This window comes from Euprymna scolopes, chromosome 9, assembly GCF_053919585.1.
Source record: "Euprymna scolopes isolate OS-2025 chromosome 9, ASM5391958v1, whole genome shotgun sequence".
NCBI lineage: Eukaryota > Metazoa > Mollusca > Cephalopoda > Sepiida > Sepiolidae > Euprymna > Euprymna scolopes.
In genome coordinates this window covers 85295359-85308410 of record NC_136490.1, presented here as the reverse complement: position 1 = coordinate 85308410, position 13052 = coordinate 85295359, and the positions used below count along the sequence as shown (strand labels likewise).

General features: G+C 27.2%; 1 protein-coding gene across 11 annotated transcripts in view; it reads right to left on the bottom strand.

Moving 5' to 3' along the window:
* The window catches only part of LOC145284745 (diacylglycerol kinase beta-like), a 616369-nt gene that overhangs the window by 184557 nt on the left and 418760 nt on the right, over positions 1-13052 (bottom strand). For all 11 annotated transcript variants that reach the window (XM_080133693.1, XM_080133697.1, XM_080133689.1 and 8 more), the window contains one exon: positions 11766-11871. In XM_080133693.1, the coding sequence (XP_079989819.1) occupies positions 11766-11871 (106 nt within the window). The remainder of the gene's footprint in view (positions 1-11765; positions 11872-13052) is intronic.

Sequence of the window (13052 nt, the reverse complement as noted above, 5' to 3'; positions counted from 1 at the left end):
TAGGGAAGAAATTATTATAGTAGAAGGCTTTCTTAAATCAAGGGATCACTACTGTGGAGGAGCGGGACTTTGCTGCTTGTCGGATTAGTTCATCGGAGCATCCGCCATTAAAATAATTGTAAAACAGACAGAGGGATGCAACATTTTGTTGATGGGACAGAGGTTGAAACTTAGATGACAATTCAGGACCTATCAGGTTGGCAACTCTCTCATGAACCTTGTCCAGGAGTGAAAGACTAGTAGCAGATGCATCAGCCCAAAAATGACAACAATACTCCATATATGGACAAATGGTGGCCTTATAGAGGTACAGGATACTTTCATATATATATATATATACGTACATATATCTATATATGTACATATATACGTATTCAGATATATATGCATATATAGATACAGCTATATATCTATAATATACAGATATATAGTATATTTATATAATATACATATGTGTATGTATACGTATGTATACTCTTAAATATATGTATATTCTCATGTACATATACATACACAAAAGTATATTATTTCCACACTTTAAATTAACTACATAAAAACAATTATATTTCAGTACTACTTGTATAATTTTTATTGGAACTTGTTGATGCAATCAAAATGAAAGATAAATGAAATGTTGGTGCAATCAAACGAAAGTTAAAATACCTTTCTTTTGGACTCTGAACTTTCATGTTCTACCAAATTTTTATTTTCCCTAGATTTACAATTTTCCAATAAAAATTATACAAGGGATACTAGAACGTAATTGCATTTATGATGGCCATTTTAAATGTTAAGACAATGTTTGTTTATAAAGCCTTAACTTTTATTGTGCACTTTTGAAAAATATTGGTTTTTAAGTTCATCTATCAATACAGTTGAACTTATATATATATATATATATATGAGAAAGAGAGACAGACAGGCAGAGAAAGAGAGGGAGAACTATTAGAAGACCATCACAATGCAAGAAACCGGAATCTATCGATGTTGACAAAATAAATTATTTTTTATTAATTTATTTTTTTCAATCGTACATCTTACTTGTTAATCAAAATGGTAAAATGTTACATTAAGGCCTGTCTCACGTTCGTATATAATGAAATATTTTTTTTTGTAAATTTCGGTGTACTAAAAACGAATCTGAAAACCGTTTCCGTCGCAAAAAAATATTTTTCATGATATGAAGAAATTACTTTTTCGAAAAGTGGGTAGTCACTTTTCCATGTAAATTTAACTTAAAATGAGTACCCACTTTCTGGCCACCTGAGAGAAAGGGGCATTTTAGTGTTTATTGGCTAAAAAGGATTTTGTTTTTGTTTTTATCTTTCAATAAAGACACGAGGAAATTTAAAAATAAAGAAAAATCGGTATTTTACTTTAAGGCTCGTTTCACATTTGTATAGAAAAAAAAATAGTTTTTTGTAGTTTTCAGTGTGCCTTAAAAGAATATGGTAACCATTTCCGTCTCAAATTTACCGTTTGTATGATATTAACCCCTTAGCTCTGGGACTATTTTCTATTTCACAGCCCAGCCTTCGTTTACGCTACGTGCGAGCATAAAAAAGGCTGTTAAATGTGCACTCGCGTACCAAACTGCTTGTCACAGTGTAGTATTGGCGAAAAATTAAAATTAGACGAAAAACAAGTAGTTTTCCAAATATTAAACCATATAATTCTATGTTATCAAGGGTGCCCATTTTGTACGTGCAAGCACACATGTCCTACGCTTTTTATATTTAATATTTATTATTTTGTTTTTAAATCATATAAGGAATAGGAATCAGAAATAATATACTAAGTTTGTTATTATATAAATATTATGACTAATATATTTTATTGTAATTATCATTATTGGATTTATCTTGACAATATTTTTTTGCTAATAAATCGGTAATTTTTCTGCCATACGATAGTAAGATTAAATGAAACAAAACAAATTGAATTCTTTAAATTATGAAATGGTTCACATTATTCATTTGTGACTGTTTTATTTAAATACTTACTTTAAATTATTTGTTAATTTGATTTTTGTAAATTTTTATTATTAAAATCCAAAATTTAATTTTTTAGTTATTTACTTTCCAAACTTTAATGAGGGGGAGAAAACCGTCATAATATTTTTAGTTATATCTTCTATAAGAACGTGTATTTATATTAATACACATACATACATAAATATTTCTTCTAATTCAGTGTGGAGGTAAATGTAATTCTATCATCATTATTACTTATTTATTTATTTATTAATATTACTAAATTTTTAATCGACAGGGTTTAAGGTATTATTTTATTTACCGGGCTACTTTTTTTTTAGTTTATTTATCTATTGTGTTTTTATTTTTAGTTTCTTATTTTTATTTATTTTAGTATAGAAAGGAAGGGTTTACTCGTAAATTATTATTATTATTATTATTTATTTATAATTATTGTTGATTTTTTTATTTACTTTAGTTTTTAAATATTTTTTTAATTTATTAATTAATTTCTTTTTTTATTTGATTGTTAATGTTATACGATGGCATACTGGATATTGACACAGCAAATGTTGATTTGATCCTGAACAAAAAAAAAATAAACCAATAAAAGTCAAATTAACACATTAAATAATTTAAAGTACTTAAATAAAGCAGTCAAAAATAAATGTAACATGAACCATTTCATCATTTAAAGAATTCAATTTTGTTTTGTAGCAGATTACATTTAATCTTGCCATGCTAAGACAGAAATAAATTACCAATTTATTAGAAAAATATATTTTTATAAATAAAATTCAACAATAATAATTACAATAAAATATCTTAATATTAACAAAATAACAGACTCAGTATATGATTTCATATTATACCACTCCCTCTATAATTATAAAATAAAATCAAATAAAAATAAGAAATAAATAGATAATATATATATATAAAAAAATTAATTGAATAAAACTCTTAGTATGTAAATTCATTGTTATTCTACACACAAAATCATAAATAAATAAATATTTTTTTATTTTATTCCATTTGCTGTAGGTGACATTGAGATTTACTGTGGTATAACCATAAAACAACATTACTGATCTACACAGATTTATTTCAAGAGATTTGAAACACCTTTATTTGATAAAGAGGTTTTTCCTTAAAATATTGTCATACCCATAAGATCAGTGTGTAGAAATTTTGATTAATTAAGTAAGATTTTCTATTGAAAATAAATACAAAATCACTTATTTTGTATTCGTTCCCTACACTGACATATTTCCATTTCTTGCATTGTAATCGTCTTCTATGCCCATATCACAAACTTAGCTTCTTCGTCTTCTATGCACATATCACAAACTTAGCTTCAAGCAAATCACATCTTTTATATATATATATATATATATATATTAAAAGAGGTTCATGTTATTAAACCAAAATAATTCATGCGCTAACTTGGATGAGATTAATTCATATGTACATTCAGTAAAAATCTAATATAGTCATTACTAAAATATATTGTCTTGTCCCCTTTTCAAAAAAACGAGGGGGAAGGAAGGTAATAAGTTTTGAAGAAGCCATTTTTAGTTCTATCACTAAAAATGAAACCATGAAATCTAAAAAAGAAAATTAAAAATAAATTGCCAGCACTCGTATAACTTCTTGAATTCAGTGTTTCCTTTTGCTGCCAAAAAACTTCTCCACAATTCGTTTGTCTTTATTCAGCTAATTTATTCATATGCGTTCATATTTTAAACCACAAACCGTCCAAACAGCAAAGAAATCGAACTCCTTTATTTTGAAAGTGGAATGGCAAATATTTTTTTTAATCTTGGACTCCTGTGTTAAGAAATTATTTGGAAAAAAATCAACAATTGTTTTTTTTCTCTTGATTTGGGAGTGCTCTTCAATGATTTCGAGTAAATCCTTATAATAGTATTAGCTTACATTATAACTGATACATTTTAATATGCCGATGAAGAAAATACTTTGTTTTGAAACTTTATTTAAATGTAATTTTACAAAAGTGATCATCCGAAACGTACATATAAATGAACTATTGAATATTTACTTCTGGACACTAGATTTCAATATTTGAACTCATCAGAAAAAGCCTTACGTGGATCAATCTATTTCAGAAGTTCAATAATTATTAATGAGATGGTTAACATAGACCCTTTTCTGATGAATATATAATTTTACTTATAAAAGGTCTTCATATTTATTGAGCACTTTTGAAAAACTAGTTTTTTTTTTAGTTCAAAACATTTGAACTTATTTAATTTATATATATATATATAAGATGACTAAGTAGTTCACTGATGTCCTAACATCTGAAATAAATTGTAAAAATGTCTGCTGAAAAACTAATGCATTTAGTTATGTAGTATTTGGAAAGATCTAGACATAAAATATTTAATTGTTTTCATATTACAAAGTGTAGCTTTAACAAGTTTACTGGGTTTAACAATCTCCCAAGCGGGGAAGATCTGCCCACTCCTTGGAAAAAATAGGATTAAAAAACCAAAGCTCAAATACTAACATGTTAACTTAACTACTTAATAAGCCTTACTAATTTAAAATAAACACAGGTTGATAAACATTTTTATTTATTTTCAATGTTAGGTTTCAGCTTATTAAAAAGAAGACTGCAAAAATAAACAACACTAAAGTGTATAAAATTACATCAATTATATAAAAAAGAAGTAAAAAGTACTGATAATGGCTAAAGATAATTTAAAAATATCACGTCAGAAGGAATGTGATGTGATATATTATAATGCCTATTTAAAACTACATCTTATCCTTCATTAGTATTATTGGTAAAAAACAAGTTTGAATGTGTAAATAGTTTATTATAAAATAAAAATGCAAATGCAATAAATAAAAAGGATTTGTTGATCTCATTCTAACAGCATTTAATAAGTGAACAAAAATTGAAGTTTACTTACATGTATCCTGCAGCAAATTAATTAAGTAACCCCATCAAAGTCAAGAAAGCCACAACTCTCTTTTTTAAAACATGAAAATGAAACATGAAATATAATTCTTCAGTTCTACAAACATGCAAGCCAAGAAGTTTCAGATCAACTGCATATTTAGCTACACAGAAACTAATCGAAATATATAGCAACATGTTCTCATCAACAGTCACAAAGCATCAGTATACTGAATGTTAAGTGATATTTCTTGCAATATAAAAAATATAAAATAATAATTAAAATATTATAAATAATGTATTCTATCTTAACCAAGGATAATTATTTGACTTTATTTAATTTGATATTTTATTTTTGTTCTATATTTTCAAGGGCATCAGAGTGAATAATGGTAATTTCTTATCACAAAATTTGATACAAACCATTTTTTTTAAATTTCTATTAAAATAATTTCACAATTTACAAAATATTTTGTCTAAATTTTTGCAATGAGGAATTATCCTAGTTCATTCTGTATCAACATTGCCAAGGACAATAATTTGAAGAAAAACTATTCCTTTCGTGGCAAGGAAATAGATGTGATGTCAAACTTCGCTTCATGAGCATGGATGTAAAAAAAACTAATTTTCAAAGATTGAAGAAAATCAGTAATTTTTAACTGTAAGACATCATGAGAAATAAAGGAAGGAACAAGAAAAACAGTTTATAATGTACGAAATGAGGCTAAAATGATTATTTTACATTTTAGAGTACTGATACTTTGAGTAGTGATATGATATCTGGAGAAAAATGTTATAATCATTACTTTTTTGAAATCATGTTTGTAGCAAATACTTTTATAATTGCTTCTAAAATATTTTACATATATAAGTAAAAAGCTACAAATAATAAAAGTCAAATAATCACAAATGTAAAAACAACTGTTATCTCTTGTTTTTAATGAAAACGACCAAATTCATTAAAAATCGCCAAACTTGTTTTTTATATTTGTCTCATTTAATAAAGCAATACAAGATGGAGAAAATGATCAGACACATTTGTAGGATTTAATAAAAGCAAATTATAATAAATGATTAAAATAGTATTTATATTTTTTAAATTTACATATAATGCTATTTTGTTTTATGCTGTTTGAATAATGGAGATATTCTATCTTCCAAATATACATAATATGTCACATTGAAAGTGTAATGTGAGCTAATCCGTATTGGTAACCTGAAAGGAGATAAAATATGTACATTTGGAAAACAAAAATACATTTTTCGTTATTCATTCTAATCTGTTTTTTTTAAACCCTACAAATGTGTCATATAATTCTGCCCATGCTGTATAAGCAATATCAAAGCAATAAAACCTTTCAAATTATTAATAATTTTTTTTTTTAGACAAATTTTCAAAGATAAATCTTTAAAGTAAACATGAAAACAGAGAGAGATAACAATGCATAAAAGGGAAGCAAAGAAGAGTGCCGTCAGCAGTTTTCTTTGTACAAATAGGTAATAGCCTACAAACAATCACATGGCGAATATTTCTGTCAAAATATCCACAAAAACACATTGACATTGGATATATTTCATAGAAATACACAAGACCACCAGAGTGAGGGTTTGTACAATCTTATGGTCTCTTAAAGCTGTCACAGAACAAAACAGAATATGCTTAAAGCTGACAAAAAATAATAAACCAACATAAACGACCAAGTATTCTATTGAATTAAGCAATGCACACTCAGAGACTTCATGGAAAAAATGACACTTTGAAGCAATTAAAACTATTACTACTAGCAATAATAAAAAAGCAATGGAAAACTTATGCATCTACAAATGATAACAGTTTAAAGCTTCTTCAAACTTCTTAGAAATTACAGAAATTATTTTTAAACTAATCATTTATCTTCTGCCTTATTTGGATTAGTCAAACTACTGTTCTCATCTTGAGTGCAATTTCCACAATGTTTTGGTCAATGTAACCTCTGACCTTCTTCTTCTTCTTGTCAAACTCGGGAATCTGCATAAAATTTTGAATGGAACCCTTCATTTAATCCACGGGGGTAGCATACTCTTGTTCCATCAGCCACGACTGGGTAGAAGTCTTAAGTAATTTGCAGTTGTATTGTAAGTGTCACTCGCACTAAGGATTTGAACCTTCAAGAGTGTCAATTACAAATGAAGTACTTTATCCACTACGCCACCGGAAGCTTCAATCCTTAGTACTTAGTAAAATTCATTTGGAGATTCCCAAGTTTGACAAGATACACCTAATGAAGGTCAGAGCTTACATCAGAAAAAAAATTGTGAGAATAACACTGAAGATGAGGACGGTAGTTCGAATAATCCAAATAATATGAATTATTAAACCTCATCTCAAAAATTCAGAAATGCTTAATAATTTATCTGGCTCATCACTTTTTAGGTAAGCTGCAATTCATAAATAAGGATATAAAGATGGTTGAAATATTTTATTTGAATTAAAAACTGCTTTAAATTCTTTCAAATAAACAAAATAACAAACAAATATGATCAGAAATAAAATTTTCAAACATTTCATTTAAAAAAAAAAAGAGACTGCAAAGGTAATCTTTTGGTATGAAGAGTTCTTTTACTTGTTAACTTACAACCAGTGATTACTTCTTTCAAACCTATGAACACTTTCTAATAAGATATAAAAATATTCTTTAAAAATTAATTGAACCAAAATGGAAATCATTCATTTATTCTAGATAAACAATTAATCAAAAAGGTGTAGTCTATACTTAGTGAAAACTAGAAGAAATTACTTGATAACTAAATAAGTATATGCCAAACTCATGAGAAGAAAGGTTTTATTAAACACTTACAAAAACCTACTACATAAACCAAAGTGGAAATATTTATATTAAAATATAATTCTCTTAATACAAGAACAAATAAGAATCTATAAAATGAAATATGACAAAAATTCTTTAAACTATTTAGAAAACTGTATTTCTTTGTTGTCACAAGAAAACTTCAAGTACTTTCTAACTTGAAGTATTTATATATCATTTTTCTATTTTATAAGAGCAATATTGTAGTAACTCTTTTTTTCTATGAAAACCACATTTTACTGTTTTCAAAATTTAAAGCGGATATGAATTGTTTATCTAAATAATGTGTAGTTTATTTTAAAAAAAATTTATTTATTTATAAAAAAGTATTTTTAATAAAAAATGTATTGTTTATTTATTAAAATATGTTCTTTATTTAGAAAATATATTGTATTATTAAGAATCTATCAGTATTTAAAAAATGTTTATTTAAAATATTGTTTATTAAAAATGTACTTATTTAAAATATTGTTTATTAAAAATGTTATTATTTAAAATATTGTTTATTAAAATGTGCTTATTTAAAAATGTACTTTTAATGTGTTATTTAAAAACTTTTTTATTTAACAAATGTATTGTTTATCTTAAAATTGTATTGTTTATTAAAAATCTACTTATTTGAAAGATATATTTTTTTATTTATCAACGTATTAGTTATTGAAAAATGTATTGTATATTTAGGAAATATATTATTTATTGAAATATATTGTTTCTTTACAAAATATATTGTCTATTTAAAAACGTATTGTTTATTTAAAATATGTATCCATTTAGAAATGTATTGTTTATTAAAAATGTTTATTCGAAGAATGTATCTTTTATTTAATAAATGTGTTTTTATTAAAAATGTGTTATTTTTTATTTATTTTTTTTTTTACAAGGTAGTCACCACTTATCAAGGCCCGGAAGCCACTCGGGGATAAGGGTTATTGTGTGTACAGTACGTTAGTGTTGGAGATTTGATAAAGTGCCTTACTTAAGAAGGCGGTTCATCAGGAATTTGTTTATATTGGACTTGAAGACATCCAGGTTGTAGTCAGGTGGGAAACAGGCAACCGGAACAGAGTTCCACAGGCATGCACTTCTAAGAAAGAAGTTTTGTTCATGGAATCTATGTTTTGATTTTGGCACAGATAAGGAGTGGGGAAAATTTTTCACAGTGGTTTCAGCTAGACGGGTGTTTATCGTGAAAGATTGGTGAGGGGGGACCAGAAATTGGTGTTCAGACGAGCACCTGCCATGGTAGTAACGATAAAATAAAGACAGGCTCGCAAGAGAGAGGTTGCAGGGAAGAGAAAATAGCATCACGCACTAGGCCACGAAGTCTATTTTGTACTCTGTTAAGGCAGGATAGGCTATTTTTAGCAGCTCCTGCCCACATGTGGCAGCAGTACTCCATCCTTGGACATACTTGGCTTTTATACAGACAGAGAATTGCATCAGGGGTGAGATATCTTCAGGAGTGGTAGAAGGATCCTACCATTTTTCCAGCGACCTTGATGTATGTGTTCCATTTCAAGTCAGGAGTAAAGGTCAAGCCTAGAAGCTTATCAAAACATACAGCTTCTCCTAGACCAGAGCCACCCATTTCAATTGATGCCAGATGGGGATCAGAGTGTTGATGATGTAAAGATAGGAGCTTGGTTTTAGATGTATTAAAAGTAACCAGCCACCTCCTCCCCCACTGTACCACATGCTCAAGATCAGAGGAGAGAGAATGTGAGAGAACTTTGTCATTTACTGCCATAGATGGTCGTGTCATCAGCATAGATGTCAACGAATGATTTAAGTATGTGTTTTGGGAGATCATTGATGTATATCGGGAAGAGAGTTGGGCCTAAGATGGACCCCTGAGGAACTCCAGCATTAATATTGAGGGCCTCTGATTTCTACCCATCAACCACTACTCTTATGAGCCTATCGGAGAGAAATGATTTAATGATCGAGAAAACATTTCCAGTTACACTGTAGCTGGAAATCTTGTGAAGTAGACCCTTATGCCATACCTTATCGAAGGCCTTTGATATGTCAAGAGCAATTGCCCTAGAGAGGAAGCCTTTGTCAAGAGATTCGCTAATCCTATGAGATATAACAGTTAGCACATCTGCTGTAGATCTTGCAGAACGGAAACCATATTGTATGTCACTAAGAAGGTTATTTCTGCTGATTAAGTCTACAGACTATTTTTAATAATAAATAAATAATAATAAATAAATGTATTGCTTTTTAGAAAATGTATGATTTAAAAATGCATTGTTTAGTTTAAAAATGTGTTTTTTAATGTATTGTATATTAGAAATGTGTTTGTATACAATACATTTATTTGGAAATGTATTGTTTATTTAAAAATGTGTTTACTTAAAAATGTATTGTGGATAAAAAATTATTTAAAACGTAGATTGTTTATTTAAAAATATGTGTACCTAAACAATGATTTTTTTTATTGAGAACTAGCATGGGTGCCCGGCGTTGCCCGGGTGTTTGGAAATGTACGCTGAGCAAAAAAAAAAAAAAAAAAAAAAAAAAAAAAAAAAAAGGTCAATTTTTTTTAACTTGGACCCCTATTATGACCCCTTAAAATTTATTGTTTTGGGCTCAAATATAAGATATTAAGTTAGACCCATGTCCAAGGAACCTATATCTAAAATTTCAAGTGTTTAGACCCAAAATTGTCGGAGGAGTTTGGTAGAGTTCTCAAAGGTCAAATCGTTGAACTTTGACCCCTTAATCGCTAAATTTCTGTCTGAAAACCAATCACATCGATTTTCCCAAATCTCAGTACTCTGTAAATCAAATTTCGAATCTGTATATATTGTTTATTTGAAAATAAGTTATTTAAAATGTACTGTTTATTTAAAAATATGTTCTTTAAAATGTATTGTTTATTAAAGTATTTATTTTAAAAATGCATTGTTTATTTATGAATTTATTGCATTAATTTATTTGTTTATTCAAAAATGTAATATTTATATAAAAATGTATAATTTATTTAGAAAATGTATTATATATTTAAAAAGTGTATTGTTTGTTTTAAAAATATATTGGTTACTTAAAAATATGTATTTTTTTATTTGATAATATAATGATATTTTTTTTAATATAGTTTTTTTAATGTATTGATGTTTCAAAACTGTATTAATTTAAAAATATATTGATTAAAAAATGTATTCATTAAAAATGTTGACTTTTTAATGTATTGCTTTGTAAAAATAATATTGTTTAATAAATGATATCACATATGAAAGAATTCTGTTGATCTTCAAATGAAAAACGTTTATTTGAACGAAATTCAGAAATACATTGTAGATCAATATTTTTTCCAATACTTTCATTTAATTACATAACTTTCTTATGAACTTCAAAAATAGCTTTTCATAACTTTTAAAATTAATACACTTCTAGTCTAAATTAAAATTAATTTCTCATAAATTTATAATTACTACAAATTGCTTTTGTAATCACAAAGCAAAAGAAGATTTCTTAAGAAATCTGAAGATCGAACTTTTCAAACCTCCAAAGTTTACTTGTCAAAACAAAACACGGCAATAATTTGTAATATTCACTCCTGTTTACTCTACAAAAAGCGGAGCTAATATCGACTAAAACAAGTGAAAACAAATCTCTAACGAAGCCACCATAATTAGTACGGACCACAAACTTGTGAAAATACTGCATGCAATGATGAAGAAGAACTGGTGTGACAGCCAAGAGATGAAAGAGGGCAAATACCTGTTTTGTTGCAGAGAATGCCTACTGAGTTAATGGCCCCCTCAAAGTGCTGCTGCTGCTGCTCTCGTTTGCGGTGCTGAGACAATTTTTCACTACTTGAGTGCCCAAGACTATGAATTCTTTCGGTGAGATCATGAAACTTCTCGGCAAGCAACCCATGGTACTTATCAGCTCTCTCAGTGCCAACATGATGCAAGTAATCTGTAGAACTGTGTGCAAGAGGAACACAAATGGTCTGTGAGACACAATCTGTGGAATAACTGTTGCCAGTATTGTTGCAGCATTTACCTGATTTCATGAACGACTGGAATAGAGATTTGCATAGTTCTTCAGGGAGCTCATTCAGTTCCAAATAAGTTTTCATGAATATAGTAAAACCATTGTAGTCGATCGGCTGAAATGAAGTAAGAAGTTCAACTTAATGGTCTACAGAGATTAAGCAATTTTGAGAAAGAATCAAACATCAAATAAAATTGCAGGTATTTTTCAAAATCGAACAGATGTTTTAACAATTTCTCAATGAAAAAAATTAATCTGGAAATAAGAATTTTTATGACAAATATTTCTTACTATACTGGAAATATAATGTTTGTATGTTTTGAATATTATTTAAAATATGGTAAATAATACTGATTATTATAAATAAGTAGATCAGTACAGAAATATATTGACCATAATGTTATTTGACATTCTATTCTGTTTAAATAATGTTTAGTTAAACTACTAACGATAAAGCAACTGTTACTCTAACCCTAAGTATTCTTTTTAAATGCATAACTTACTTTGAAAATGAATGAACATAATGTTTAAAAAGATGATTACTTTCAATATCCACAAAACTATTGCATACATGAAAGAAAAATAGAACAAAAAAAATTAAAAGGAGTAACACAAAACATATATATATATATATATATATATATATATATATATATATATATATATATATTATAAACTCTTTAAAAAATAATTATGCAAATAAAACATACAAATAGATGCGTTTGGGCCTGTGCTCTCAAATAACAGTGAACCACTTTGATGATAATATAATTATGATAAATGGGAAAAAATTGCCATTTATTAATTTAGAAGAATACTATATATATATATATATATATATATATATATATATATATATATATATATATATAGGAAATTTATTACTGTGAGTCCAGAATGAGTTTACATTTCCTATATACTGCTCTGGCTACACATTGAGCACTCTAGTCCGGTTTTTTTCACCACTGGTAAATACATACATACATACATATATATATATATATATATATACATATATATATATATATATATATACATATACATATATATATACATATACATATATACATATACATATATATATACATATACATATATATACACATATACATATATATACACATATACATATATATACATATACATATATATACATATATATACATATATATATATATATATATATATATATATATATATACTAGCTGGATGCCCGGCGTTGCACGGTCATACAATACGCTTAAACATGATATTTTAATTCATGCAGATTGTGTATGTATTATTATAGAATCAATC